Below are 25,607 nucleotides of genomic sequence, written 5' to 3' on the forward strand. Positions count from 1 at the left end.
AGGCTGTCGCGCAGACGCAGGTCACCGACCAATGGGAAAACTCTCAATTCGGCGTTCGGCTAGCAATGTCTGCCCAATCGTTGCTCTCCCTCCTTCAACTCGTTGATGCGGCTAAAGGTTAGGGAGAGGAGAGAGTGAGGATGTGCCGGAAGAAGACGCACGTGCGCGGAGGGACCGGGCAAGGGGGTGGGACTAGAGAGCTGGAAGCGTGGAATTGCGAATGAGAGGAAGGGGCGCCTCTGCTGTGAGTTCGGGGGGGGGGGGAGGGGGGGTTGCTACTCTTTTGGCTGAGTTGGAGTTACGAATTAGAAATGCATGCTCTAATAATGGGGAGAAGATAACGAGGGAGTCACTCGCAGTTATGACTTGGGAAGGGTCTCCATGGAAGTGGTTCTGGCTTAATTCTAATCTAAATTATGCGATGACATGTTCTATAAAGAGACATACATTCTAGCGGAGAAATGTGTTTTAGGGGGTGCAAGAAAAATACTTTATTTCGACAGTGTTGACGATTGGGGGTTTGGGCTTCTATAAAAATAGTGTGATGTGGGTTGCTAGGAGCAGAAGAAAGAGAGGAAGGAGTCAATACAGTGTCCTTATAAAACTGTACTGGTCTGCCATTAAGTTACCATGGTCTTTGCTATGGGTTAAACTCAGACTTCAGGAAGTCGAGGACCCCTCTTCTATTTTGACTATTAACAGCATTTCAGTCTTCCCCCCCCCCCTTTTTTTCACTTTCCTCACCAGTTTTCACTGTTTAGTTCCTTTTCAGAGCATGTGCAGCAAGCAGTGTACACATTATGCAGGCTCTGACATGTCATCAGAACGAAACAGTAAATTCCTTACCTTCCACACTTTGACAGCAAGCTTAAGAGAAAAAAGGCTCTATTGTTTGTACGTGGCTTCAGAGGCTGACTGATTTTGAAGGGCCATGATGCAAAAGGCCCTGGCTCAATTTAGAATTGATCTCACAGCATCCCTTGGTTGTAAGGGACTTTGTGCTACGTGCAGAAATAAACTTGCTTATTGATTAAAAACTTAAAAGTCAGAGGCTGGGGGAACAGATTTGGGAAGTGACCTGGAAGAACTTTCAGAATTCACACAGAAATTTAAGAAACAGTACTGCATAAAACATTACTTGCTGATATTCAGCTGAAAATAGCAATTGGCTGTTAATGTTTGTGGATGCAAAGTAGAATTTCTATCACAATGACGAAATACAGTTCAGTTTTATACCTAGCTATGATTGTATTAGGGCTGTATCTCCTTGGAGCCATTCAATTAATTAGAGTTCCTATGGCTCAGCTCTCAGATTCCTAGCAACTAATCAGTGCATTTTCAGCCTAGTGCTGTGTGGTGACTGTGGGGTCTGAGCTCTCATCTTTTGAAAGAGGGAAAAGTTCCTGCAGTAGAGCATCTATGCCCCTATTCCTAGATAACTGAGAAGGCTTAATTTTCGCATTGGCCAGTTTGGTATGAGCAGGATTCATGCTTTGTTCTACACAGCCCCCACAGTGGTCCTTGGACTTCAGCTTCAGAAATGTTCTACTAAATAAATAGAAAAGAACAAAGGCCACAAAACATCCTTTTGTTGAAGTACTTAGAAGCTCAAGGTTCTAATATGGTATTCTTATTCTTATTCTTATTCTTATTATTATTTTCCTCTTCCTTTTTTCTCAGTTGAATCTTCTCTTATTACTCTCTAGTTTATGACAGTGAAGATAATTGATATTTATATAGTGCATGTTAAGAGTATGGAATACTTAAACATATTATCTCGGTAGTCTTTACAATCTTGTGAAGTACACCAGTATCATTACCCTCATTTCATGGATGGACAAATTATCTGTTGATAGCACAGGGACAAATAGAATATACCGAATTGCCTTGAAAAGAGCTTTTTTGTGGCAAGAAACTGGATTTGTAGCACAAATAATACAACAACTGAACATTTTTTTAAATATGTTTGACATTTCAGGTAGTATCTCCATGGCTGCGATTTACTCTGGCATTCACCTGAAGCTGAAAAGCTCAAAGACATCTTGGGAGGACAAACTCAAGTTGGCTCAGTTTGCTTGGATTTCTCATCAATGTTTTCTTCCAAATAAAGAACAAGTAATGTATTCCCCTAAATTTTGTAGCAGTGTTTTCCCAAAATGTTGTTGTGGCATAATGAATGAGTCCTTTAATATGTTTAATCCCAAGGAATTTCTTCAGGCTGTCAAGGAGGCCTGGTTTATTTGCCACTAAGCATTCAATAAAACAAAGATTGTTGTATATAAATGTCCAAATAAATACTGGATTATTAGGTTCTCTGAGAACTGCCTTTCTTTGTAAATAGTATCCCTCCTTCATTTAACCTTCCTGGCCTATTTTACTGATTCATCAAATTTTGAGTGTACAAAGGCCTTTACTGAGGCATATCTGGATAATTTACAATTGGAAATGATAAGAGGTCATTGTAATGAGGCTGCAACTCTTGCTGTCTTATTCCAGTGTACTGATTTATTATTCTACACTTGGAGTCCCATCTGCACAAGGTCTTATGCAGGCTCACCCCAACACACTTACTCAAAGTCATCCAGTGATCTACATCGCACATTGGGTTTGAATCAGGATTTCTCAGATCTAGTCCCAGCATTTTTAACTTCTGTACATATCTGTGATTCTTGAACAGTCCCATCCAGGAAACCTGCAGGGCCAGACCTGTTGAACTTTATCAATACAGCTGTATCATATACAGCTATTTCATATATTTCAGACCTGTTTTTATTTTTTTATTTGACGCTGTTGAGATGTGGTTAGTTTGTGAAAGGATGCGGCTTGAAAAGAATCACTCAAAACCTGGTTTGCCTTGGCATATGCTAGTTTCATTTCCTTCTCTGTTGCCTGGGCATTGAACCAGAGAACAATACTCTAATCATAGTTAGGGGTCTGGTCTTCAGTCAGTATAACCAGTGGTGAGATTCAGCAGGTCCATACCACTTCGGCAGAACTGATTGTTAAAATGGAGCTTTTAAACAACCAGTTGTTAAATTATTTGAATCCCATCACCGGAACCAGTTGTTAAATTATTGAATCCCAACACTGAGTATAACTATGGTTTAATTAAACCTTGGTTTTACACCATGTCTCTTCCCCTCCTTAACTCTAAAGTTTAAAATGCCACCTTTTTTTTTTTGGAACATAGGTCTTACTGGATTGGGTGAGTCATACACTGGTTTCTTGTTACAACAAGAAACTTGAATTGTCAGATGAAATTATTGAGAAGCTTTGGACATACCTGGACAACATTCTTCATAGCAAAAAACTGCAGTGTCTTCTCAAGGAGGGAAAAACAATCACCCTACGTTTTTCAATTGCACAGGTAATTTAATGCTTACATGCTTATAGGATTGTATGACTTTGTTCCACACTAGGTAGACCATGGCCCATGCTGGGCTCATTCACCCTCTTTGAAAATTGTGTATGAGCAGCCAGTGTAACACAGCAACAAAGAATGCAGATTTTATCTTTGGCTATATATCAACAAACGCATAGGGTCTAGTTCATGAGATTTGATAGTACCACTCTATACTGCACTGGTTAGACCCCATTTGGAGTGCTGTGTCCAGTTTTAAAGGTCTTTTTATAGACCAGGTCAGAGCCTCAGAGGAGAGTGACAAGGATGATTAGGGGTTTAGAGACTAAGTTTTATGAAGAAACTCTATAAGTTGGGAATATTCAGCCTGGAAAAAAAGGTTGAGGGCAAATCTAATTACTTTTTAAACTATTTGAAGAGTTGTCACTTAGAGGAAGGTAGGGCACTGTTTCAGTTGATAGTGGAGTACAGGACCCTTAATAATGGGTTTAAATAACAGGTGGGAAAACATAGATGTGATGTTAAAAAACTTTTGAACAATAAGGAGAGTATAGTGATGGAATTCATTTGCCAAGGAATGCTGTAGGTTCTCATTTCTTTAAGGTGTTTTAGCAGAGATTGGAGGATTATTTGTCAGGGATTCTTTAGGTCATCTGGCATGGTGTAGGGGTTTGGACAGAATGGTCTTTATGCTTGTTCCAGCTTTTTAATTTATGATTCTATCCCACAGGCCCTCTGCCCCGTCTCTTCAAGAGTCATTTTATTGTATTTCTCTGCTGATTTCAACGTCTGTTAGTGCTGACATCTGTCGGCCGTGTTCCATTATGATATTTTAGATGTCCACACAATTAAGTTTACATATATCAGGTTTATAGCAGTACACATGTGCATATAAATAATTAGATCTGTAAGATATTAGCATGGTGACACATCCAGTATACCCAGTTGTCCCAGGTCCCTGTCTGACACTGTAACCACTTCGCCACACCAGCTTTCATGAGCATGTGCAGAAATTTGTTTACTTCAGGTTTTTCTCCCTCCATTTTTAAAAACATATTTCAGATTTTTCTGTAAACCAAAAGTGTTGCAGAAACCTATATTCTAATCTGGCTGGACATGTTACAATGGTTTTTTTTTTTTTTGACTGCATGGAAGCCTCCTATGGCTATTAGAATTGAATTTTATTTGTTTTTCTTCCTCTGAAAAGTATATATTATCTGTGAATGAGAAACAAGTGTAGTAAAATATATTTAAAATGTTTAAGTTAGATGCCATCTCAAGATTATGGGTTAAATAGGCCCAGCTACCCATAGTCTGATCCTATGCATGTTTGCTTAGCAATAGACTGGAATTAAACAAAATATATCTTTAATCTAGCAGTGCACCAAAAATTGCATTAAAAGCAAAGCAGGCTTGTAGGCCATGTGTCACTAACTGTGCAGTGCACTTTACACCTGTTATGGTTCCTGTAAGTATCACAGATTAATCCAGTTACACAATATAAATGGACCAAACATGTTTTGACCATGAAGGCCTTCCTCAGTGGCTACAATCTGCTATTATATACACACTAAATGAAGGAGTAAAGAATGTTGTAAAACTATGTGAGGTCATGTATATTGTGTTAATGCATTAATCTGTGTTACTTTTAGGAACCACACTCTTTCCTGTATATTTCAGTCTCTCCAAGCACTATACAGTTTTCTTTGTAATTGGTGTCTTACCAGAAAGGCTAAATTTCCACACAACCATCTGTAGGGGATTCTCTGCTGGCTTGTTTTTGGGCCTTCACTCATAAGAACAGTTGAATTTGCAAAGAGCCTCAGTGGATGAGTTGAATACTGATATTTAGTAATTGAACAGGACACGGCGGGCGGGCGGGCAGGGAGAAACCTCATACTGGATGGATTAGCATAAATCAGTCACAGTATATGTGCATAAGTAATGCCAGATAGCAAGCAAAGAAAACTGACCTTTTGAGCTTAATTCTTGTGTGGAATGTTGACCATTAATAATTATTTGTTTTTTGTTTTAATCCCCAGGTTATAAACAAAAGGCTTTCTGTTTCTTACACTCAAAAGTCCTTGACGGATGTTGGTACAGTACTGAATTGTTGTAGGTCTATCCTTTCAATTTCTCCCCTCACCGTAGTTTATACCTCAAAATCTGAACTGCTGGTGGATCTTCTAAGTCAGCTGACCTGGTTAGCATGTTGGCAGTTGTCCTCAGAAGATGCTGTGTCCTTCCAGTTGTTTGAAGTCCTCAAATTGACCCTTGGGCAGTACCTTCTGACTCAGAGGCAGCAAGCCAATGCAAATCGTGTATTTGGACAGGTGACCAAATTTTTGCTTCAGCCATGCCTGCTGTTGAGACATTTATTGACAACCAGGGTGTGGAGACTGACAGAGGATGGCCATGGATGTCAGCACCTGAACAGGGACATCCGGAATGGCATAGAGGCTTTGGTGAAAGCCGGCATTTTCCAAACAGAACTCTTGCTGTCTTACAGAGAAGAACTGCTGCCAGAGAAGGAATCCCACAACATAAAGAAAGGAACTCTGAAAACTCGCCTGCTTTCAGCTAGTACCATCCAGATGGTGGTTGGGGACACTAGCTTTTGTCAACCAGCTCTTCATGGGAAAACAGTAGCAAGTTCAGTGCCTCTTCTCTTTAAACTCTTTCTGGAGTCTTACAGTAGGGCTGAAGACCACTTAGTTTGTTTTCACATGCTCACCAAACTTTTTGGCTGCCTAAAAATTTCTCGCCTGCAGGGGGTTCTTTGGACTGACCAGCTTTCCCCATCTGAATGGGGTCCAGAGCTCCTTGCAGTGGAGCAGCTTCTGAACTCAGTGCTGAGCAGCAGTATCTATAATGTTGCTGCTGACAGAATTCGACACAAGGAGGTCCAGTTTCACTTCTATCGTCAGGTGGCACAGACACTGGTGAATCACCCGCAGGCCACCATCCCTGCTTGGTTTAGGTGCTTCAAGGCCTTGATCTCACTAAATCACTTGATTGTGGAGCCTGATTTAGATGACTTGGTGGCTTCGGCTTGGATCGATGCCGAGGTTTCTGAGCCACGTACAAAAAAGGCTCAGGAGGCTCTTGTTAGTTCTCTCTTTCAGACTTATACCAAGCTGCGGCAATTCCAGAAACTCATTCAAGTGGTCTTGTCTATCATCTGCCGCCCTGCTGCAGAAGAATTAAGGCTCCCGCTTCTGCCTGCTGGCATCAGGACCAAGCTCTGTGAGTACCTTCTAGAACTGCCGCCCAATCAGATACTGGACATTTTGCACCTGATACTGGAGAAATGTCAGACTTCCATTATTCCTGATGTTAAAGGGGACTCAGACATGGCTTTGAAGCTGAAGTCCATGAGTTCATTGCTGCATTGTGTTTTGTTCAATATGAGGAGCTTAGATGACTCCACTCCATTGCATGTGGTCCGTCGGGCTCAGAATCTTCTGGAGACCATGCAGAGCGGGATGATCCAAGCTTTGTTGGATCTGCTGAAGGACTATCAGGCAGACGATACAAAGCTGGAGCATTGGGTTGAGAAAATTGGGGACTCTGTTCTCCTGCTTTCTTGCACCTGGGTAGCAACTGATACTTTGTTTGGTTTAAATTGCAGCAAGTATGTTTCCCTTCTAGGCAAAGCAGCTCTTGCTGTTGTTGATTCAGCTATAGATTTTCCAGACTTCTCAACTGTTCTTCCTGGTTTTGATGCACAGTGTTGGGAGAAAATAACTAAACTTCTCAGTTGTTCCTTCTCAGGGAGTAGATATTGTATAGAATGGCTGATGCTTCAGAAAATGCAGAGAATGTTGATGGGCTCCAGCTGTCAGACGGAGGTATCATATCAGACTATGCAGCATGCTGCAGCTTTTATCCTTCATTCTGGAAAGTCTTGCATGACTGAAATTGAGCCTGAACCATGGGACGGCAATGTAGGTGCCATAAATAGCTCCACTTACCCAACTGCTCACTGGCACCTTGTCATTTCAAATCTTCCAGTGTTGAGTCCCTTTCTTTCTGTCAGTGATACACTCTATGTTGCAGATGTGCTTCTGGAGATACTGCTGGTGAACCCAATGCAAACAGCTTCCTCTGATGCTGATGGTCCTTTAATCTTGGTTGAAAAGGTGTCTAGAGATTTCCTGAACAGCCCACTTCTTCCAGAGATGAGGATGCTTCATGCCTCTTTCATCAGCTGCATAGTTCAGCGTTGTGCCAGGGTGCTGTACCCTACAGTTCAGAATGCTGCCAATCAGCCTCTTCAGCAGCTATCTGCAGAAGGTATTCCACGGTACGAAGCTGATTTTTCCTCCCGTGTTGCCAGAGAGAGGTCTGAAGATGAAGCATCGATGTACTGGACAGTAATGGAGACAGTGTCTCAAAATATACTGTTGTTAGTGAAGGAGAGATCTTTTGTTATCTTAGAAGAAGAGCATATCAAAAGGCTTTTGGATTTGGTAGAGATCATTTCAGTATTGAATCTGGACAGCCTCTTTCCCACTGACCATACCTGGCTGTTCCTTTCACTTTTATCTTTGACTGTCAATACCAGAAGTAATGTTGCTTGTAGTGAAGCTTTGCCTTTGAAGTTCCTGGCAAGGTGCTTCCACCTCTTAGCTCATCTACAAACTGGCAGAAATGCTGGCTCCTCCTTTAAGGTGTTGCACGCCAGTGATGCTCTTGAGGCTGTCCTCACCTCTATGTTTGTGGTCTGCAAGACTTTCGTTGGTGTTTTGTCAGCTGCTCCTTGGGAGGAATTCCTTCAAGGGATCCAAGTCTTCTTGGAACACTATCTTCAGATAGTACTTGAAAGGCGGCTGAGTGTGAAACTGAACATGGAAAAGTTCACATTGTTTTTAACAACTTGCCAGCCACTGGCAGCCAGCAGTGAACTCCGGAAGCTGTGGAACCCAGCCGCTGACCAGCTTCTGCTCGTGGCGCTCAGTGCACAGTGTCATGTTCTGACTTTGCACGACCAGAAACACAGCGGAAACTGGAAGACTTCAGACATGGTGCTCGTTCTGCTTAAGCAGGCTGTGTTTCAGACAGGAGCAACCATCCAACTTTTCCTTCGAAATAATGCCAAAGGCCAGCCATTGCCTTTAGCATTTATTCCATGTGTTACAACCCTTCTGAAAGCAGATTCATCTTGTACCCATCCAGTCTGCCTTGTTGCTGGGGAGGACGAGCACAAGAGGCATAAAGAATCAAGCAGGCACCAGCAGCTTTCTCACAGTGATTTGTACCAAAGATTTTATACTCAGATATTGAGAGAACTGAATTTAGCCAGTGGCAGTGTTCAATTCCTTCGCTCTGCATTGCATTTCTTAGCTGTCTTCTGTTCCATGCCTGAGTTGCTTCCTGCACAAGAAACTTCTGTTGCTGTATTCTGTTCCATAAGAAAACTACTTTCGGGTAGGCCATCATTCTCCTCCTTTTCCCTGTGTTAAATGTGGAGGCACAGTAGCAGATTGAAACTGTTTAAGGCAGGGGTGTCAAGCATCCGACCCCTTGAGGGAGCCCACGAGCCAGTTGAGGCAATCCCCTTCCCCTTGCTCTTGATCTGACTTGGTGAGCCTGATAAGCCCTCTCAGCTACTCCACAATGCAGCAGGCTCATCAGTCCAGGGATACACCCCCCCCCCCCCCGGAACCATTCTGATACAGCCACACACACATACCCCTTGGGTTTGGCCACTAATAACAAGAGTCTGGAGTTGTCAGTAACATCTGAAAATTCTCAGATTTACAAATAGTTTTTTATAACCTTAAAAACAAGTTTCTATTCCTTGTAATTGTGGGCAGAATTCAAAAGCATATCTGGTTACTGCTAAATAGTTAAAAACTAGAGGAAATTCAGATTGTCTACTACTTGATAGTTTAAAAACTAGAGGAAACGCAGAACATTCTTCATCAGACAAGGCGTGATGCTTCTTCACAGCTTGTCTTCTAGTATCCCTCTTTGGTACCGAAGTCATGTGTCTCCATATACATGTCTGCCCTCACTAATGAGGTGCAGCCCTCCCCCGTAATAGAACCAGGGCAGAATTCAGCAGATTAAATTCATTATATCAAAAAAAGTACAAACAAATTGTTTAACTCAAAACAATTTAAACAAATGGGCCTGGTTTGCCATATTCATGCCTGATGTGCAGTTTGAGAAATTTCAGTAGAATCGTCAGCTTTGGAACTAGAGGGGATTCCCGTTTTTTTAAAATGTGGTCAGTGAGTCTCAACCCTTGGACCCTCAGGCAGTGCTTGGATAACTGCAGTTTGGCCTTGTAGGCAGCTGAGTTCAGGAGACACCATTTGGTTGCTAAGAAACCTCACTGTGTTGCTTCTTGCTTTTCTGTGAGAAGACATGAGCAATTAGAATTTTCTTTCCTGTTTCCCTCCCACCCTTCCCAGAACTGGTGCAAGTTGGGCTAAGCCACAGGATGCTGCAAGGACATAGCAGCAGGTCTAGGTAGTTTTCATTTGCTACCATGGTAGCATTAAGGAGGGAGGACAGGCCAGGGTTTCTCTTGTTTGCAGTGAATGGTACTGCCTGCCCTATCCTTACTTAATTGGGCAAGGTTTCTGTCATATCAATCAAGGGAAATGATCATGGAAGGAACTGTGAAAGATTTCTGTACACAGTTTCTGTTGCAAGAGAAACTGGTCTTTCCATTCTCCTCCTCAAGGTTAGACCTTTGGGAAACAAAAAGATATGTTGGTTGTTATCCTGTGTGGAGAAAGCTTGCATGTATGATGAAATACAGAAAATTCTTGATTACTGCTATGGGGGCCTTTCTGTATTGTTGGTGATGAGAAGCAGGGAGAGATGTCCTGTGCCTGCAGATCTGTTTTTGTATGATTCTTAAAATGTAGGAGCAACTAGCAGTGTTCCAGGGTCATAAACTACTCTGTTGATGGCTTTCTCTTGATCCGTTGCAGGTCCTGGAATCACACTTCAGGTGATTCAAAGCATAGAAATGCAGCTGGCAGAGTTGATTGCCCAGCTGGTGAAGCATTGCACTGATGACAACTTCTGTTTCATGTTGAGGCTAGTGCTTGAGGGACTGGACATTTGCAATGCTTGGAAACAAAACACTGATGTAAGATTTTTAAGATTCATAACCTATGTGAATCAGTGGAAGATCTACATTTGAGTCTAGTAGCTCCTTAGAAACCAAATAGATTTTTGAGATATAAGTTTTTGGAGAATCCGTGTGAATCTGTGACGGTCTACCTTACACCCCAGTTTTATTTCAGACTTTTTCAAGCACTTGGAAGGAGACATCAGAATGTGTAGTTTTGAGCAATTGTAGCCATGCTACCTGAGGTCATTTTTTGGGATGGAGATGTTGGGGGTTAATCCTGGAGCCTTTTACTTGCAAAGCATGTGTTCTATCCACTAGGGTCATGGCTTTTCTCCTAATTTTCCAAGTGGGGAATTGACTCATGGTGTATCCAAGTGTCCTGTTTAACTGGATACTCTGTGCCATATCCTGGCACTGTGGTACCAACATAAGAAGACCAAAAACATGGCCCTTTGCTTCCTAAGATCTTCCAGTTCAGGATCTTTGGAATATGGGCTGATATGGCAAAAGGAGGTCTGCCAGTTCTGTGCATTCCTGTTTTGTTTGCTTTAAATTATAGGATCAGACAAAGTGACCTTGGACCAAGCACTGTCTCCTGGCCTAGCCCACCTGACAGGGTTGTGAGGATAAAATGGGTTAAGGGACCTAAATTGTTCAGAGATTGGGTGGAATTGAAAAAAATCAGACGAATAATGAATCAAATATTATCATAAGTGTAATTTCATAGATTATCTCTTGCTCCTTGTTGAGAACATCTCTTCTGATGATCGTAATTTTTAAAAGATATGTGACATTAAAAGGTTTAGAAAAGAATGTTATCACACAAAGTAGCCTAATATAATGATTCTTTGTCATGATGGAGGGCTTTAGAAGGAAGTGCTCACTGTTGTATGGAAGAATTTCTATTTCTGATAAGAATTCTGTCATGAAGAAATTCCTTATCTATTTGCAAACACTGTGTATATAGTAAAGCTTTTAACACAGACCTTGCACTATCTTTCCCCTTTCCAGTTCCCATCTTTGGAGGAGGAAAATGAAATAATCTTATCTGGCTCAGTCAGTTTTTGGATCAGCCATTTGTGAATGTTTTAGGAATAGACCAATCATGATCTTTTTTGCTCCAAATGTGAGCCTTTGGTGAGAGAAAAGCAGAAGTCAATAGGAAATATTGAAGAACAATTTCACGTTAGTAGAGGTAGAAAACCCCCGAAGGTAATGGAGTTCAGCCAAAAGATAATCAGGAGGGCCCACAGCTGCATCTTTGGTACGGTTACTTAGAAGTGAGTGTCATGTTCTTATTTGTCTACCAATACGTAGATCAATTAGCTTCTCTCATTCCATACCTGCATTAAAATAAGTGTCAGAATTAATGATGTACCTAAATTATCTGTTTCTACAGCCTTCCAATTTATAATGCATTCTTTACTGTTGAAAGTGAATAGTAACTTTTTTCAATTACTGTATTGTGTTGTTTTCTTCAGCAAGTGCTGTCAGCTGTCACTCTAGTTAAATTGCTACTTGATTGCCCATTAAGTGGAGAGAAAGAGAAAGCTTTCTGGTTTTCAAGTCCTCAGTTAATCACCGCTTTAGTTGTAAGTATTCCTGCAATCTAGGCCATAGTGATTTGAAGCTTTTCCTTGCTGTTGAAAGGAAGTGCGAGGCAGCCACTTTTTGTTCTTCATGCAGGTATGACATGCACAACATGCCCAGGTACAGTTTCAGTGACTGGGATAACCCATTCTCATAGAGCACTACCTTTTCTGTTGTTTTTATTTGTCTCGCATAGACCCAATATTTTGTAATTTATTTTATCACGTGAAGTAAGTAGCCATGTTGCTGTGTGCTGTGCTTTAACGTGTCATTTAAATGAAGTTGGATACGCACCCATCACTGGGGTGGCAAAGCGAAAGAGCACACAGACATTCAGGAGATTAAAAAATCAAAGCGATCAGCAGGTTCCAGTGTGGAAGAGTAGCCTTGCAGCTTTTTGGCTCTTGTTTAAAAGTCAGATTGGGTAAACATTCTTGCCCTGGGTTTTCATAGTAAAGGAGTGCCTAACCGCCAATGGCAAAAAATAAAAGTGAAAAATATTCATCCAACGATATGAGGGTACGGTAGGGTTGCCAGTTCTGGGTTGAGAAATACCTGGAGATTCGGGGGTGGGGCTTGAGGAGGGTGGGATTTGGGGAGAGGGGACTCTTCAGTGGGCCATAATCCCAAAACTGCCATTTTCTCCAAGTGAACTGATCTCTGTCACCTGGAGATCAGTTGTAAACTCCAGAGATCGCCAGCTACCTGAAAGTTGGCAGCCCTAGAGTATGGTCAGCCAAATCAGTTCCCACATCACAGACAGTATTTAGCATTTTCCCATGAAAATTCTTGCAAACACATTCGAAATGGCAGTCACTTCTTGGAAGTGTTGCAGTTTCTCAGGTAGAGAATATAGTGCATGTCTTGCTGGAAAAAATGCTCTTTCACTGTAATAGATGTGTGGCCTTAAGATGTTTAGCCTTTTTTCTGTTTGTCTGTCTTTGTGTAGCCTAACATAGAAATGTATATAAGCATTTACAGTCATACCTGAGATGTCTTACTAAACATAGGATTGCTAGATTAATTAGCCTGACGTGTATTGGATATTATTGACTGGCATTGCTGCATTTGTGCAGCGCATGTTTTTGGTAACCCTGTTTTCATTGTTTGATGTTGTAGACATAATACTTTTCCCTTGCCTCTTCCTCCTGATTTAGATGCAAACTAAAGAGGCTTCTCAAGATCATGCGAGGATCCCAACCCTTATTGTACTTATATTGGAGTCAGCAGCAGTCCTCCTGAGGCAAGCAGAAGGGATTCTCTCCAACCCTCATCATGTCACTCTTGTGTTCAACATTCTCCTCACCATCCCTCTTGACCATTTAAAAACAGGGGACTATTACAGCATCTTCTTGGGAATTCATGAAGTTCTTTTTTCTATACTACAGTGTCACCCTAAGGTAATAAAGGGACAGTTTATTTTATTTATTAAAATTATTTATATCTTGCCTTTCTGTAGTCCATATTTAAGGTGGCTTACAAAATACAGTTCTCTACAGTGAGGGGGGAAGGGCAAGGAGATTGTAAGCCCCTTTGAGTCTCCTGCAGGAGAGAAAGGGGGGATATAAATCCAAACCAAAAAAAATACAATAAAATACTACAAAATACAACAGAATCACACAATATCATTAAAAAAAAATAAAAAATACTTCTGATAGATCTAAATCATAGAATAAGAAGAGACCACAAGGGACATCCAGTCAAACCTCCCGCCATACAGGAACACACAATCAAAACACTTCTGACAGATGACAGTTTAAAAACCTTCAAAGGAGGGGACTCCATTGCTTTCTAAGATCTCAGCTGTCAGAACCAGATGTAAAATTCTGTCCAAAATAAATGCCACTCTTTTCATTCTGTTTAAGGTCTATGGGTTCTGAAGTGGTCCCAACAATGTAGCTGTAGTATCAATAGGTAGCAGGATTTTTCATTTTTTAATATACTATAGTTCAGAATTAGATCCCATGCTTCGTATGTCATGGGCACTAGCAAAGACAGTTTTGCATCAGGGCAAGAAAAATATCTCTGATGTTGTATTTTCATTAAAACTAGGGTTGTGCATTATGCTTCAGAAAAATTACACTCTTTATTGTGGACAGTTGTATCTAATTTTGAAGTGCTGCCTGTCATGATGATAACTGATTCCATGCAGTGGGGGCCAGGCAAGCAAGAGGAATGTGATTGTACAGTTCTGAGTTAGATATGAAGAAAATGTGACTTTCCCTGTTTAACCTACAAATTGGAACCCACCCCCCACCCCCAATAGTCCATCCATGTGGGATGCATGACAGAGGATGCATGACAGATCAGCAATATTGCAGATGCAACTGAAATACCAGCTGGAGTCTGGAGAGACTTTCAGGAGCAATGTTGGGCTTCCTTAACAGCCTAACTTATGCTGAGCCGTGGTGCTTTGCTATACCATAAAGTGTTCTTGGCCAAGGATCAGATGGCAGTATGGACATTGCCTATGAGACAATCAGGAAAGTTGCTACAGCACCCAAAATGGCATTCATGGTCTCATGAGATCATTGTTCAAGACTTCAAGATTTTGAATAATTATAGCAATCTGACCAGATGATCAAGCTGAAGAAGAACCAGAACCAGAATGAAAAGCAGAATAGGAAGATTTCCCACTTGTCTTTTCCTAATAAAATGTGGAAAATGTCTAGCAGCCTTGTGTAAAAATGTCAGTAGAAAGTACACAAATGTTTCAGCATGTTAATTCACTCATGTTTTTCTGTTCCTAATCATGCAGACTGAGGATTTTTTGCGTGTTCATGATACATAATTCATTCTGCTTTTAGTCATTCAGAGGGGTAAGGTTGCACATGCAATGAAATCCTGTCCTCCCCCAAACACCACTTGAAATCCCACTCAGTGATCACCTGCCCTGGTTTCTGACATTTCGAAGCTTTCACTCTGAGAATGCTGATTCTGTGTCCCACAGCTGGTGTAAAGTTCAAGTCATCGTCACTTCTAAAGGGCTTAATGTGTGTCAGTTAATCTCATTATTCCCATGGCACATTCCTAGTTTCTAGGTTCTTCTGAAAGTATTTCTGTGTGATCAAACAAATAGGCATCTGGCCAATCTACAGCTGCTTGACAATGCAGAACCAAAAAATCTCAATACCTGTCATCCATGACCTACTTTCATACATTATTGGGTTTTACAGTGAAAGCATTTTTGGTAAACAGAACACAATGCAGATGTGTGTTGATGAAAATAACAACTGAAAATGGAGTTTTCCAGGCTTGATTGGTATTCTGTAGCCTGGGGAGGGCTGTTTCTGCTTGCAGGCCATGTGTTAGACTCAGTTCCATTGTCTCTAATGTTTGCAGGGCTTTTATTATGGACAAGCGTCCGTAAAATCTAGACTTCCTACATTTCCTTCTACTGCTTTGACTTAGCACTCACTTGGGTCCTGTCCCTGTTTCTTTTTGAGGAGGCCTTTTGGAAGAGTGATATAAGAGTGATAAATATTTATTCTGGAAATCTTTGAACAGTTTGATTGTGTTATCTTTAGGCCTGAGGTTTGAAGTCAACCTTATTTATATGGGTTTAGATTTTGGCATTTAAAATTTGGTTCTGCTGTATTGTAGACTGCTTTATGCGTTTTTTGAAAAATGAGCAAATGAAATGAGTAATTATGGGGAAATAGGTAAGTAAATGAAAAATAATCTGAGAATTTTTGAAAGATGTTTTGAACTTGTGAATTTGGGATTTGGGGGTTCTTATCAGATGTACTTTAAATTCCTTTTATCTAGTCTTGTTAAAATGTAGCAGTGTCATATTGAATTGCTTTGCAGGTGATGCTTAAAGCAGCTCCATCTTTCCTGTGCAGTTTCCACAAGCTGGTCCTTTTTGTTATGCACGAAGGAAAACAGAAAGGAGATGGAGGTCTGAGATTTATTGCTTTGTCTCCTTTTTTAACCCTAGCCCATGTAATGTATGTTTGCATAATGGAGGCAGGTTGTATGCAATAGAACTTCAGATTCTAATTTGTTTATTCATGTTGGGGCTTATTGAATTGAATGGAAAGCTGCAAGAGGCAATTTTAACCACCCAAGACCAACTGTTGGAGCACTCTATCCGTTTCCTCCCGACTACACACATGTAAATATTTATGTCGAGGCTTGTTCTTTCCAGCTGCCCCCCACAGAACCCCCAGTTTAGATTAATCATTATGTGTGACTTACAGGTGGAGCGTGTATATACCCTCCTACTAATGTCATTATGAGAGGGACAAGTGTGAGAGGGATGAGCTGTGTCTCTGGAATGGCTCCACTATTTTTATGAGTTTGAAAACATAAGATAGCCTAATGCAGGCAGGCACACCCCTGTGCCTATGCTCTTCATTAGTGTGTCCCTAGTTGGGTACACCAGTATAGTGTTGCTACAGCTTGCTGTTAGTTCCTTCCAGTTGGCGCATGCATACAGAAGATCTCAGATATGCTAGTGGAACTCATGTGCACAAGAGGTTCCCCATTTGCTTCAGTGGCAAGAGCAGTTCTGAGCCGGTGTCTCGTTGTCCCTGGGATGAGAAAATTGGTATATAGAGGCACTGCCGCAAAAATTTGTATGTGACCTGCTGTGAACAGCCTGGGGGGGGGGGGGGGCAGGACCCCACCCCTGTACTCAGTAGCAAGACTCACCTTAGTGCAGTGGTGGCGAACCTATGGCACGGGTGCCAGAGGTGGCACTCAGAGCCCTCTCTGTGGGCACAACCAATCAGAGTCCCCCCCACCCACCCTCACACATCTAGGCTGGCCTAGACCGCCAGGCTCGATTATTAGCATTCCCCTTTGGGGAAGCAGTGTAGGTAGCCCTGTTAAGCGCTGTTAAACCCCACTGATTTTCATGCAAAGAACTAAAGCTTACTTTACCTGGGAGTAAGCTCGGTTTCTGGCAATGGGGCTTGCTTCTGAGTAAACCCTCCTTGGGTCGTGATTCACCCATTGGAAGAGTTGCACGGTTGCTTCAAAGCAAAGCCACCAACTACCACCAAGCTTACTCCTGAGTAATGCATGCCTTGGAGCCAACCTTTTTTTCTAAATGAAAACCTCAGTATTCAGGTTAAATTGCCGTGTTGGCACTTTGCGATAAATAAGTGGGTCTTGGGTTGCCATTTGGGCACTCGGTCTTGAAAAGGTTCACCATCACTGCCTTAGTGGGACAAGGTGGGATCAGGGGCAGGAGGATGTAGCCAGTGTAGCCTCAGCAAGAGGGCAGTTTTGACTGCTGGCAGGAGTCTGAGAATGTAGTAGCTGAGCCTGGGTAAGGGAGCAGTGGCTTTCAGGGCCCAGGTGATTTTTGAAAAAGTGTAATTGTGGACAGTAGGAGCCGGCTAAGAAACAGAGCGCAGAGAAGAGGAGCATAGAGCTTTAGCTCAGGAACCCAGGCATATGGAAGATGTGGCTAGAGGGAGAGGTAACAGGAGAAAGGGAAAAGGAAGTTAGCCAGGAGGAGAAGAAGACCAAACAGAGGGAGAAGAATAGAGGTTCCCAGGTGCAGAGGCAGGTTAGAGTATTGTAGCTCTTCTCCCTTATAATTGTAACCCTGTGGTGAGTGAAATGAGCAATGGCTTCAGGTGCTTAGACTAGCCAATTTCTAATAAATGGCCTATACAAGGAAGCAGTGTCTGAACTAGTGCTTTCAAAACCCCATGGATTCCAGGTACGATGTTCCCCTGTCCTCTGAGGGTACCACGAACCCTTGTGACTTTAATTTACCTATACTGTATAATGCACAAGCAGCAGTAGCCAAAATCTGTTTTTCTTTTTCTACCCAGAATGTGGTTTGATTGCAAGTTACCATACACTGACTTACTGCTCATTATGTATTTCCTGTTTCCTTACAATTGTGGTTAGTTTATCATTAAATACGAAAAGACATTCATATTTTCCTCTTTGTAATTAATGGAGCTGAAGTTTGCCTTATACAGATCACCAAAGTGTTATGGTAGCACAGCCTCAGTCTTTGAATCTGATATGCAGCAGTTTATATAAAGGGCCACTCATTTCTTTTATGGAACAATTGTTTTTAAATCTCTGGGATTTACATTTTCCCACTTCCATTGTTATTCAAGCATTGCAAAGTAGTGTTGCAGTTGGATAATTCTGTTTTCTTTGTGTGTGTGTGTGTGTGTGTGTGTGTGTGTGTGTGTGTTTTTGCAAGAACAAAAACATGTTTGTATATGTATGAATCTCATTTTTTTAAAAAAAACCCTTCTTTTTCTAAGGGATCACTGATGAATTGGTAATTATACTTAAATGTGCCCAGTTGGTAGAACGGATGTATAGTTACATCGCTGCAAAAACAGAAGAATTCACTATTTTTTCTGCCTTCATTGTGGGCCAGTATGTGACTGAACTGCAGAAGGTAATTAACAGTTATTTTTTCCTAAGAAAATATTTAATAGTAGAAAACCTAAAATATATTTGGTGTCAATTATATAGATGGTAGGATTGGTCACCTGTACCAGCCACATCTCAGAGATGCCCAGTTCTGTGATCATTGGGCTGTTAAATGTTGTCCTAACCTGGGGGGAGAGAATGGAGCAACTTCAAAGCTAACTATGCCTGCTTGGAAGCAGCGGGACTTATAATCAGAGTGTAAGTATGCAGGACATACAGCTGCCACATGTGGAATTTGGGGGAGTTTGGTACTGGGTCAACAAAACTCCTAATACTTTTCCTGTGTAGATTTTCATCATTCATTAGTCTCATTTGTTCATCTTTCCTTGTGGAATTCGAACTTTTTCTTTTCCTTCTAAAACCAGTTTCTTTGCCTCTCTCTGATTGTTATACAGAATCTTCTTCCATAGACAGAAAGGTTCTACATGGTTGATTCGTATGTGTCAATGAATCAAGCATCTGAAAACATCATTTAAAGTGGTGGAGAATTTGCACAGTGTCTGGTTTTTAACTTGCCTTCTGCAGAATTTTCTGTTTGCTGATTTTGTTCTGCAGCTGGCATTTCATATAGTGTCTGTGTTCAGACATCACGTATCTCACAAACACCCACACGTGAAGCTGAATGAGGCCATTGGTCCATCAAAGTCAGAACTGTCTACTCTGACAGCAGCTCACCAGGGTTTCATGTAGAGATCCTTTACATCACCTGCTATCTGATCTTTAACTGGAGATACCAGGGATTGCCAAGCAGATGCTCTGCCACTGATTCTCTACCCCTTCCCACCTTAAAAGAGGTTGTTTTGTGAGAATAACAAACTGGGCTTGTTCTCATTCATGCATACCTTCCCTCTGTTCTCCCTGAAGAGTTCCTGGTTTAGGAATTTTTGAACTCCTGTCTATTACAGCCTAGGCAGGCAGGCAGGCAGGCAAATACCTGGATAAATCAAAGTTTGTTTCTTCCCTCAAACCAGGATTCTAAGCAATATTCTTGTTTACAATCCCAGTTTTCCAGAAGAAAGAAGCTACAGTTTGTGCAGTCTGTAGGGACATTCACATTTTGAACTGATTAAATATTGGAAGTTGTTGTTCTACTTGGTAGCTATAAAATCTGATCCCACTACAATAGTAACAGTAACAATAAGATAATTCTGAAACGAATTCTTATATTAACTGAGTTGGTATAAAGAAAAGAGTTTTAAATGACTGAGATTTATTGGTAAGCAGAAGAGTTTGAAGTCATAGTTATACAATTACAAGCATTCTCTCTCAGTGTAACTCACTTCACAGGGTTAGCATGAAGATAAAATAGAGGAGGGAGAATGATGTATACCTCCATGATCTTCTTGGAGAAAGAACAAAATAAAAATATTGAATGAGGACAGAGCTCTTGCCCTCCTTCCCCACCCGAGTTTGCACCACAGAACAAAATATATATCTAGTTTCTAAGTAAAAATTTAAAAAAACTAAAAAGGAAGGTTAAATTTCCCCAGTTTTAAAAAAACTGTCTGTCCATGTGTTGACAACCCACTTTTACTGTTTTTGAAACTGAAGATGGTTCCAGCAGCTGCAGTGAAGCCCTGGTGGTTTATGGCAGCAGTGGTTGCTGGGACCCACTCCAGGCATGGCCGCAGCAATAGGCAGTCACTGAGATATCTTCCTGGTCCTGCAGCAGCTCCCCAAAACTGTCACCATTGTGGCCAGGATCCAAGATCCCAGCCACAGTTGGCATGGGGAGGAAGGTGGGATATAGCATGTGGGGGAAGCTAAGATGTGCTGGGGTTATGGGATGGAGGAAGATAGGATGTGGTGTAGGGACAGTTGGATGGTGAGGAAGATGGGTTGAAGTAGAGGGGAGCAGCAGCAGGAAGCCTTGTTGGGGTGACAGACAGACAATGAGAGAGTACTGGGGTAGGGTGTTGGATTAAAGCACTTATTAAAGCACTTATTCCCTGCCTTTCCTTGTGGTTCAGGGCAGCTTGCAATAATAGCTAAAATGATTTCCAGTTAAAACCAGAATACAATAGTAAACCTTGAATCTCTCCCTCCCTCTCCCCCTTGAGTGGTGCCTGCAAACAAGCATCCCTTGCAGCCTCTGCTGAAGATCTCTATGGAGAGGTGACTTCCTGCCTCTTCAAGGAGGCCATTCCCTAGAGCGGGAGCCATGATGGATCAGGCCCAGGGCCCTCGGTTTTGCCAGATGGACTGCCCTAATGGGGGGGGGGGGGCGGCAGTTATTACAGCTTGTTGCAGTTGCAGAGAATGGGTTTTCTACAGCACAAGTTACTTCTTTTAGCAGTAAAGAGGAAAAGCCACACTCAGTCCCATTAAACAAGATGCCTATAAAGTTTATTTTCTTAGTGATAATAAATTTCAGAGCCTTGATGGTACTTGTTGATCATTTTATTCTTTTGATGGCAGCTGTCTCTTCTTCAGCGCTGCTGCATTATTTGTGTTGTCAGAGCAAGCAAAATTTCCCTGCATCAGGAAGGAGTTTATTACTTGCCTGAGGAAAAGAGGGTAAAGCTTGAATTTTAATGACAGCCTCTAGATTAGTTTCTGTTATTCCAGGAAGTTAGAATGACAGGCCTGATAGCTTGAAGCTAATTTGGATTTTTGGCACAGAGCAAGAACATTGCTGTGGCAAAAATAACACAGTCTCCTCCAGAGGGTAGCCTTGGCCCATAAGAAGAGGCTACTGGGGCTGATGTTTTGTTGTGTCATTTTTGAGGAAGACTGGAGGAAGCAGCTGGGGCCCAGGTGGATAAGATTTTACTTCTAACTTTGCCTGGTACTTCGATGATCATTAAGCATAGGTTTAAGAGGATAATAGATAATGAATGTATATCTTGCTTGTATAGAGAGAAGGGTGTGTACATGTAGCATTTTTACTGCAGTCATAAACTTTATGAAAGCTCAGTTGGTGTTTTGTCTACTTGCATGTCTTGTGTTTTGAGGGACAACATGTTCTTACTTTAGGTCACACTGAAATCAGCCTGTTATGTGGGTTTGAAGTTTTATTGCACATAGATGTGCTGATGAATCTCTATGTGTCAATCTTGGCTGATCTATGATAATAACAAATGGATATTAACTAACTGACTTCTGATTACTTTGTGGTGTGTAATGATAAATATTCTGATACAGTACCCTCTTTAGAATTTGAAGGATGATTTCCAAAAGCTGCTAAATATTAGAATTGACCATTTAGTTCTGCTGTTCCATTAGGATATCTTTCTTGAAAAATTCACAACAATTTCAGTCTGTCTACAAAATGATCGGGGATATTATTTTTGTACAACAAATTATTGGCTTTACTACAGATAGCCTAATAAACTAAGATAACTGTGCTTTTACTAATCACATGTGTTTTTAAAGTGGTAACCAGCTCTAATAAGTCATTTTGTATTTATTCTAGGTAACGTTGCACCCAGCTGTAAAGAAACATCTAACTGAAGGAATTTATCAGATTCTTGACCTTTGCATTGAACGGGATATCAAGTTCCTAAATGCATCTCTACCAATGGGAGTCAAGGAAGTCTTGAAGGAACTGTACAGTGACTACACTCATTACCACAAAAATCTAAAACAGGGGGATGAAAAGTATACAGCATGATGAATCCTACTATTTCAGAATACCATGGAAGACCCTCTTTCAAGGCAATAGGCACATGCTATTGTAAACGGGTTTTGTACTGCTTTATAGCACTTGAGTTAAAATCAAGAGTATGTTAATCTCAGTGGGCACATGTGAAACTTTCTCTGTGCCTATATGACTCTGGCAAATGATGTGTTACGCAGGATCAATAGCAGAATCTTAATCCCCTCTTCAGAAAGGGATGTTAAAATATTTGTACAGTTACAGTTGTTTGTAAAAGTTAATGCCAAAATTTTCAAGAGACAGTGTAGTTCTTACATTACTGCTGGAAGTGAGCATTTATGTTAAACAAGGTAACAGAAAGTTTTGCTAGAGGTTGGTTTTTTATTTTTTATATTCAGGGCAGAGACTGTTTGTGGACAAACTGATCAGATCATTAAAAAGCTGATAATTCTTTTTAAAAATCGTGAACTTTGTCCCTTGCACACATTGAAATACTAAGTCCCATGAAGTATTGTCTTAAGTTTTTGAAGTGTACATACACTTCAGTACTGGTCTGTGATGAGTAGCAGGTGCCTTCTCATGACCAGGTGTCCATCTTCTTCTGAGAGCCAATCTTTCCAGGTTAGATACACAGCACAGGTTTGTGGTGGCTGTTTTGTTGTGGTTGAGTTTTTTGTGGTCCTTTGCTTTAAATGGCAGCTGATAGAGGGCGGGGGGGGGGGGGGGGGTATGGAACAGGGTGGTTAATCACCCTCTGAATTATGAATTTAATCATTTTTATTTTGCGCTTCCTACAAGTATACTATAGCATAAAGTTAGCCCACTTTTTCTTCACAGTAGCTTAGATGACCAATGACATGGCTTCAAGGACAAAAGACTTCCCCAGTTCAAGGATAACACTTAAACCACTAGATTTCACCACCCTTCTTTTTTACAAACCTGTATTTTATATGGTGGTTTGGGAAATATTTGCCAAATATTGGCTTTTCTTTAGTTTCTTCTGCCCTCTTGTGACTAATTCATGAACTCTCAATGATTTAACCTGTGGTTACATAGTCCAACACTCATTATTTTTGCCAGTGTTAGACTTGCAATAGTACATCAGAACTTGGGAAGATGATAAGGGGTGCAGAGCTTTGCAAATACATCCTTCCATATTTGCCCGGCATTTGAAAGCACTGGAAAAGGGTATATGAGAAAGCACCAGAGAGAAAGAGAGAGCAGAATGTATGAACAAGAGCAGAAGAAATGCAAGGAGAAAGGGATCCATCTTTCCCTCTCTCTCGTCCCCTCCCCCAACTGCCCCCAAGCTGCCTATGAGATCTCATGACCGTTGCCTAGTGAGAAACAAATCTTTCTTTGACCGCCACTATCAGTACAATTAGAAGCCAAGATTCTGCTAACAGTAGAATTAAATCCTTTCTCCTAGTTTCCCTACTTCTGAATCCTTGTCAATATCAAAACAGATGTTTCTAGAGGATAAGCGACCAATGTGCCCAAACAAGGAATTTCAAAATGGTTTAGCTATTTAACTCTAGGTTCTCATGAGCCATTCATGTGTCACAACATCTTTCAAGAATGCTGCAGTAGCACTTGTCTGTGCATTGCAAAAATAATATCTTGTCTATTAGTTTCATGATTGATTATGCTGGGATAAGAGACCCCTGAGAGCCAGTGTGGTGTAGTCATTAAGAGTGGTGGACTCTGACCTTTGATTCCCCACTCCAAAGGGGCTTAGCTGTGTAAAAGTGCCTGGGGCTCACTCTGGGTGCTGACTCCATCACAGCTGCCCCCTGGCAACTGTGCCCTGCTCTTGAACTCCATATGGAGTTCTTGACAGGGGTGCAGTTGATTGCTTGCCAGTAGGGCTTGCTCTGCCCCCAAACTTCACAAGGAACTCAAAAGTGGGGGCAGCCACCTGAACGCTACATGAAGCTAGGGAATGGCACAAGCTCTTTTGATGCTTTCCTCAGCTTGTCCAGGTCTTTCAGCCTGCAGTTTAAAGCTTGACCCAATCCTCGCCAAAGCCAGGATCAAACTGAGCAGCTGGCCTGCCCAACTGTATCTTTATATTGTTGGCTCTGTCCTCCAAGCTCCACCTCCCACCAAGCTCCGCACACTGCTGGTCAGAGTTCAACTGCACCCCTTCTCCAGTTCAGTTTTATTATGGCCCCCTTCTCCAAATTCCATGGAAAGTGGGGCACAGTTGTGGGGGGGGGGTATGGCCCTGCAATGCACTCCTCACGTGACCATGGGAAGTGATATCCGGTGCTCTGGCTCCCCTTCAGACCCCCTTGGTACCCCAGTGCCTCGGATCAGTCATGGTTCTCTCAGAATTCTCTCAGTCCACATAGAGGCCAGAAATGGCAAACCACCTCTGAATGTCTCTTGCCTTGAAGACACCATAAGTCAGCTGTAACTTGAAGACACTTTCCACCACCACCAAGAGGCCCCTTGTTTTTTAGAAAATATTCTTCCCATTTTTTAACCTTTCGTTAGCCTTGAAATCATCCCTTCAGCATGTAAATATGTCTCGCCATCTGGGATTTTTAGCTGGATTGTTTTAAATGGTTTTATGATTTGTTTTTATTGATGGTTGTTTATAGGTTTTGTATGAATTTTATGCATGATTTTAGGTTATATGCCACTTTAAGTCGCCCTGAGCCCTTTGGGGGTAGGGCGGGGTATGAATATAAAAATAATCAACCAATAAAATCAGAAGATTGAGTCATGAGGTTGCTGCCCTTGGGTAGCAGGTATTAATGGGCTTGGGAAATGCAAGAAAAATTAAAAACAGAAAAATATATACTGTTTTTCAATGTACTACGACTTCATACTTTAAATGGGGAATCATGGTTTTTATTGTTCCCCAATGTTTTGAGTATTCCCTCAAAGTAGAAAAGTAGCACAACAGGAAGGACTGAGACTGACTATTTGTCCCTGATGGGTTAGTTTTCTACTTGCAGGGAGTTTTTCAATGGAACAGCATTGAAGAATCTACCTACAATGTGAAGTGGTACTGTCTGTGCTGCTGCATGTAAATCTCTTATGACTCATTCTGGGTAGACCAGACTTTAAACACAGTATAATATGTTACAATTGTACGGAAATAACTTTTATCTCTGCTTGTTTCTAATATACTTCAAGGTTTACTGGTGATTAGCTAGCACATTTTGAAATGATTTAAGCACAGTTTGCATCTTCTACTCTGTGAAACCAACATGTTCAAAATTTTCTGATTCTCACTGCCATACAACAATTTTATCACAAGGGGGAGCCATTGATAAGCATCTGTAGCCTGATTTTAGCACTACAGGGCAAAACTGTGTTTCTTAAAACATGCTAATCTCTGAGAAAGGAACTTTAAGAAAACTTGATTTTGTGAGAAGTACCTGTTGGCATTTTACCCTATGGTGAATGGATGCAGAATGCATGGATGCAGAATGCCGTGTGCTAGCAGTATTTAAAAAGGAATCTTGCGGCACCTCCAAGACGAACATTTACTGGGTCATGGGCCCAGGTTTTTAGATTCTGAGGTGAAAATT

General features: G+C 41.5%; 1 protein-coding gene across 2 annotated transcripts; it reads left to right on the top strand.

Annotated features, from left to right (window-relative positions):
• The first annotated feature begins 47 nt into the window (after positions 1-47).
• Positions 48-25,221, top strand: URB2 (URB2 ribosome biogenesis homolog). 2 transcript variants are annotated; one of them, XM_048486366.1, is made up of 10 exons: positions 48-117; positions 1,979-2,115; positions 3,191-3,367; positions 5,404-8,791; positions 10,312-10,472; positions 11,939-12,049; positions 13,205-13,447; positions 15,858-15,948; positions 18,290-18,429; positions 21,880-25,221. In XM_048486366.1, the coding sequence occupies exons 1-10, from the start codon at positions 66-68 to the stop codon at positions 22,075-22,077; spliced, it is 4,698 nt and encodes a 1,565-aa protein (XP_048342323.1). In that variant the 5' UTR covers positions 48-65; the 3' UTR covers positions 22,078-25,221. The 2 variants fall into 2 exon arrangements, with proteins under 2 accessions (XP_048342323.1, XP_048342334.1); XM_048486377.1 differs by lacking the exon at positions 48-117 and adding an exon at positions 128-244.
• The last annotated feature ends 386 nt before the right edge of the window (positions 25,222-25,607 follow it).

This window comes from Sphaerodactylus townsendi, linkage group LG01 (genome assembly GCF_021028975.2).
Source record: "Sphaerodactylus townsendi isolate TG3544 linkage group LG01, MPM_Stown_v2.3, whole genome shotgun sequence".
NCBI classification, from domain to species: Eukaryota; Metazoa; Chordata; class Lepidosauria; order Squamata; family Sphaerodactylidae; genus Sphaerodactylus; species Sphaerodactylus townsendi.

What these genes read in the sequence shown, in the direction of transcription:
- URB2 (XM_048486366.1), top strand. Translation starts at nt 66, where the DNA reads ATGTCTGCCCAATCGTTGCTCTCCCTCCTTCAACTCGTTGATGCGGCT. An exon ending in CATAAGAAAACTACTTTCGG is followed by an intron (nt 8,792 to 10,311) that starts GTAGGCCATCAT and finishes GATCCGTTGCAG; the next exon opens with GTCCTGGAATCACACTTCAG. An exon ending in AGTTAATCACCGCTTTAGTT is followed by an intron (nt 12,050 to 13,204) that starts GTAAGTATTCCT and finishes CTCCTGATTTAG; the next exon opens with ATGCAAACTAAAGAGGCTTC.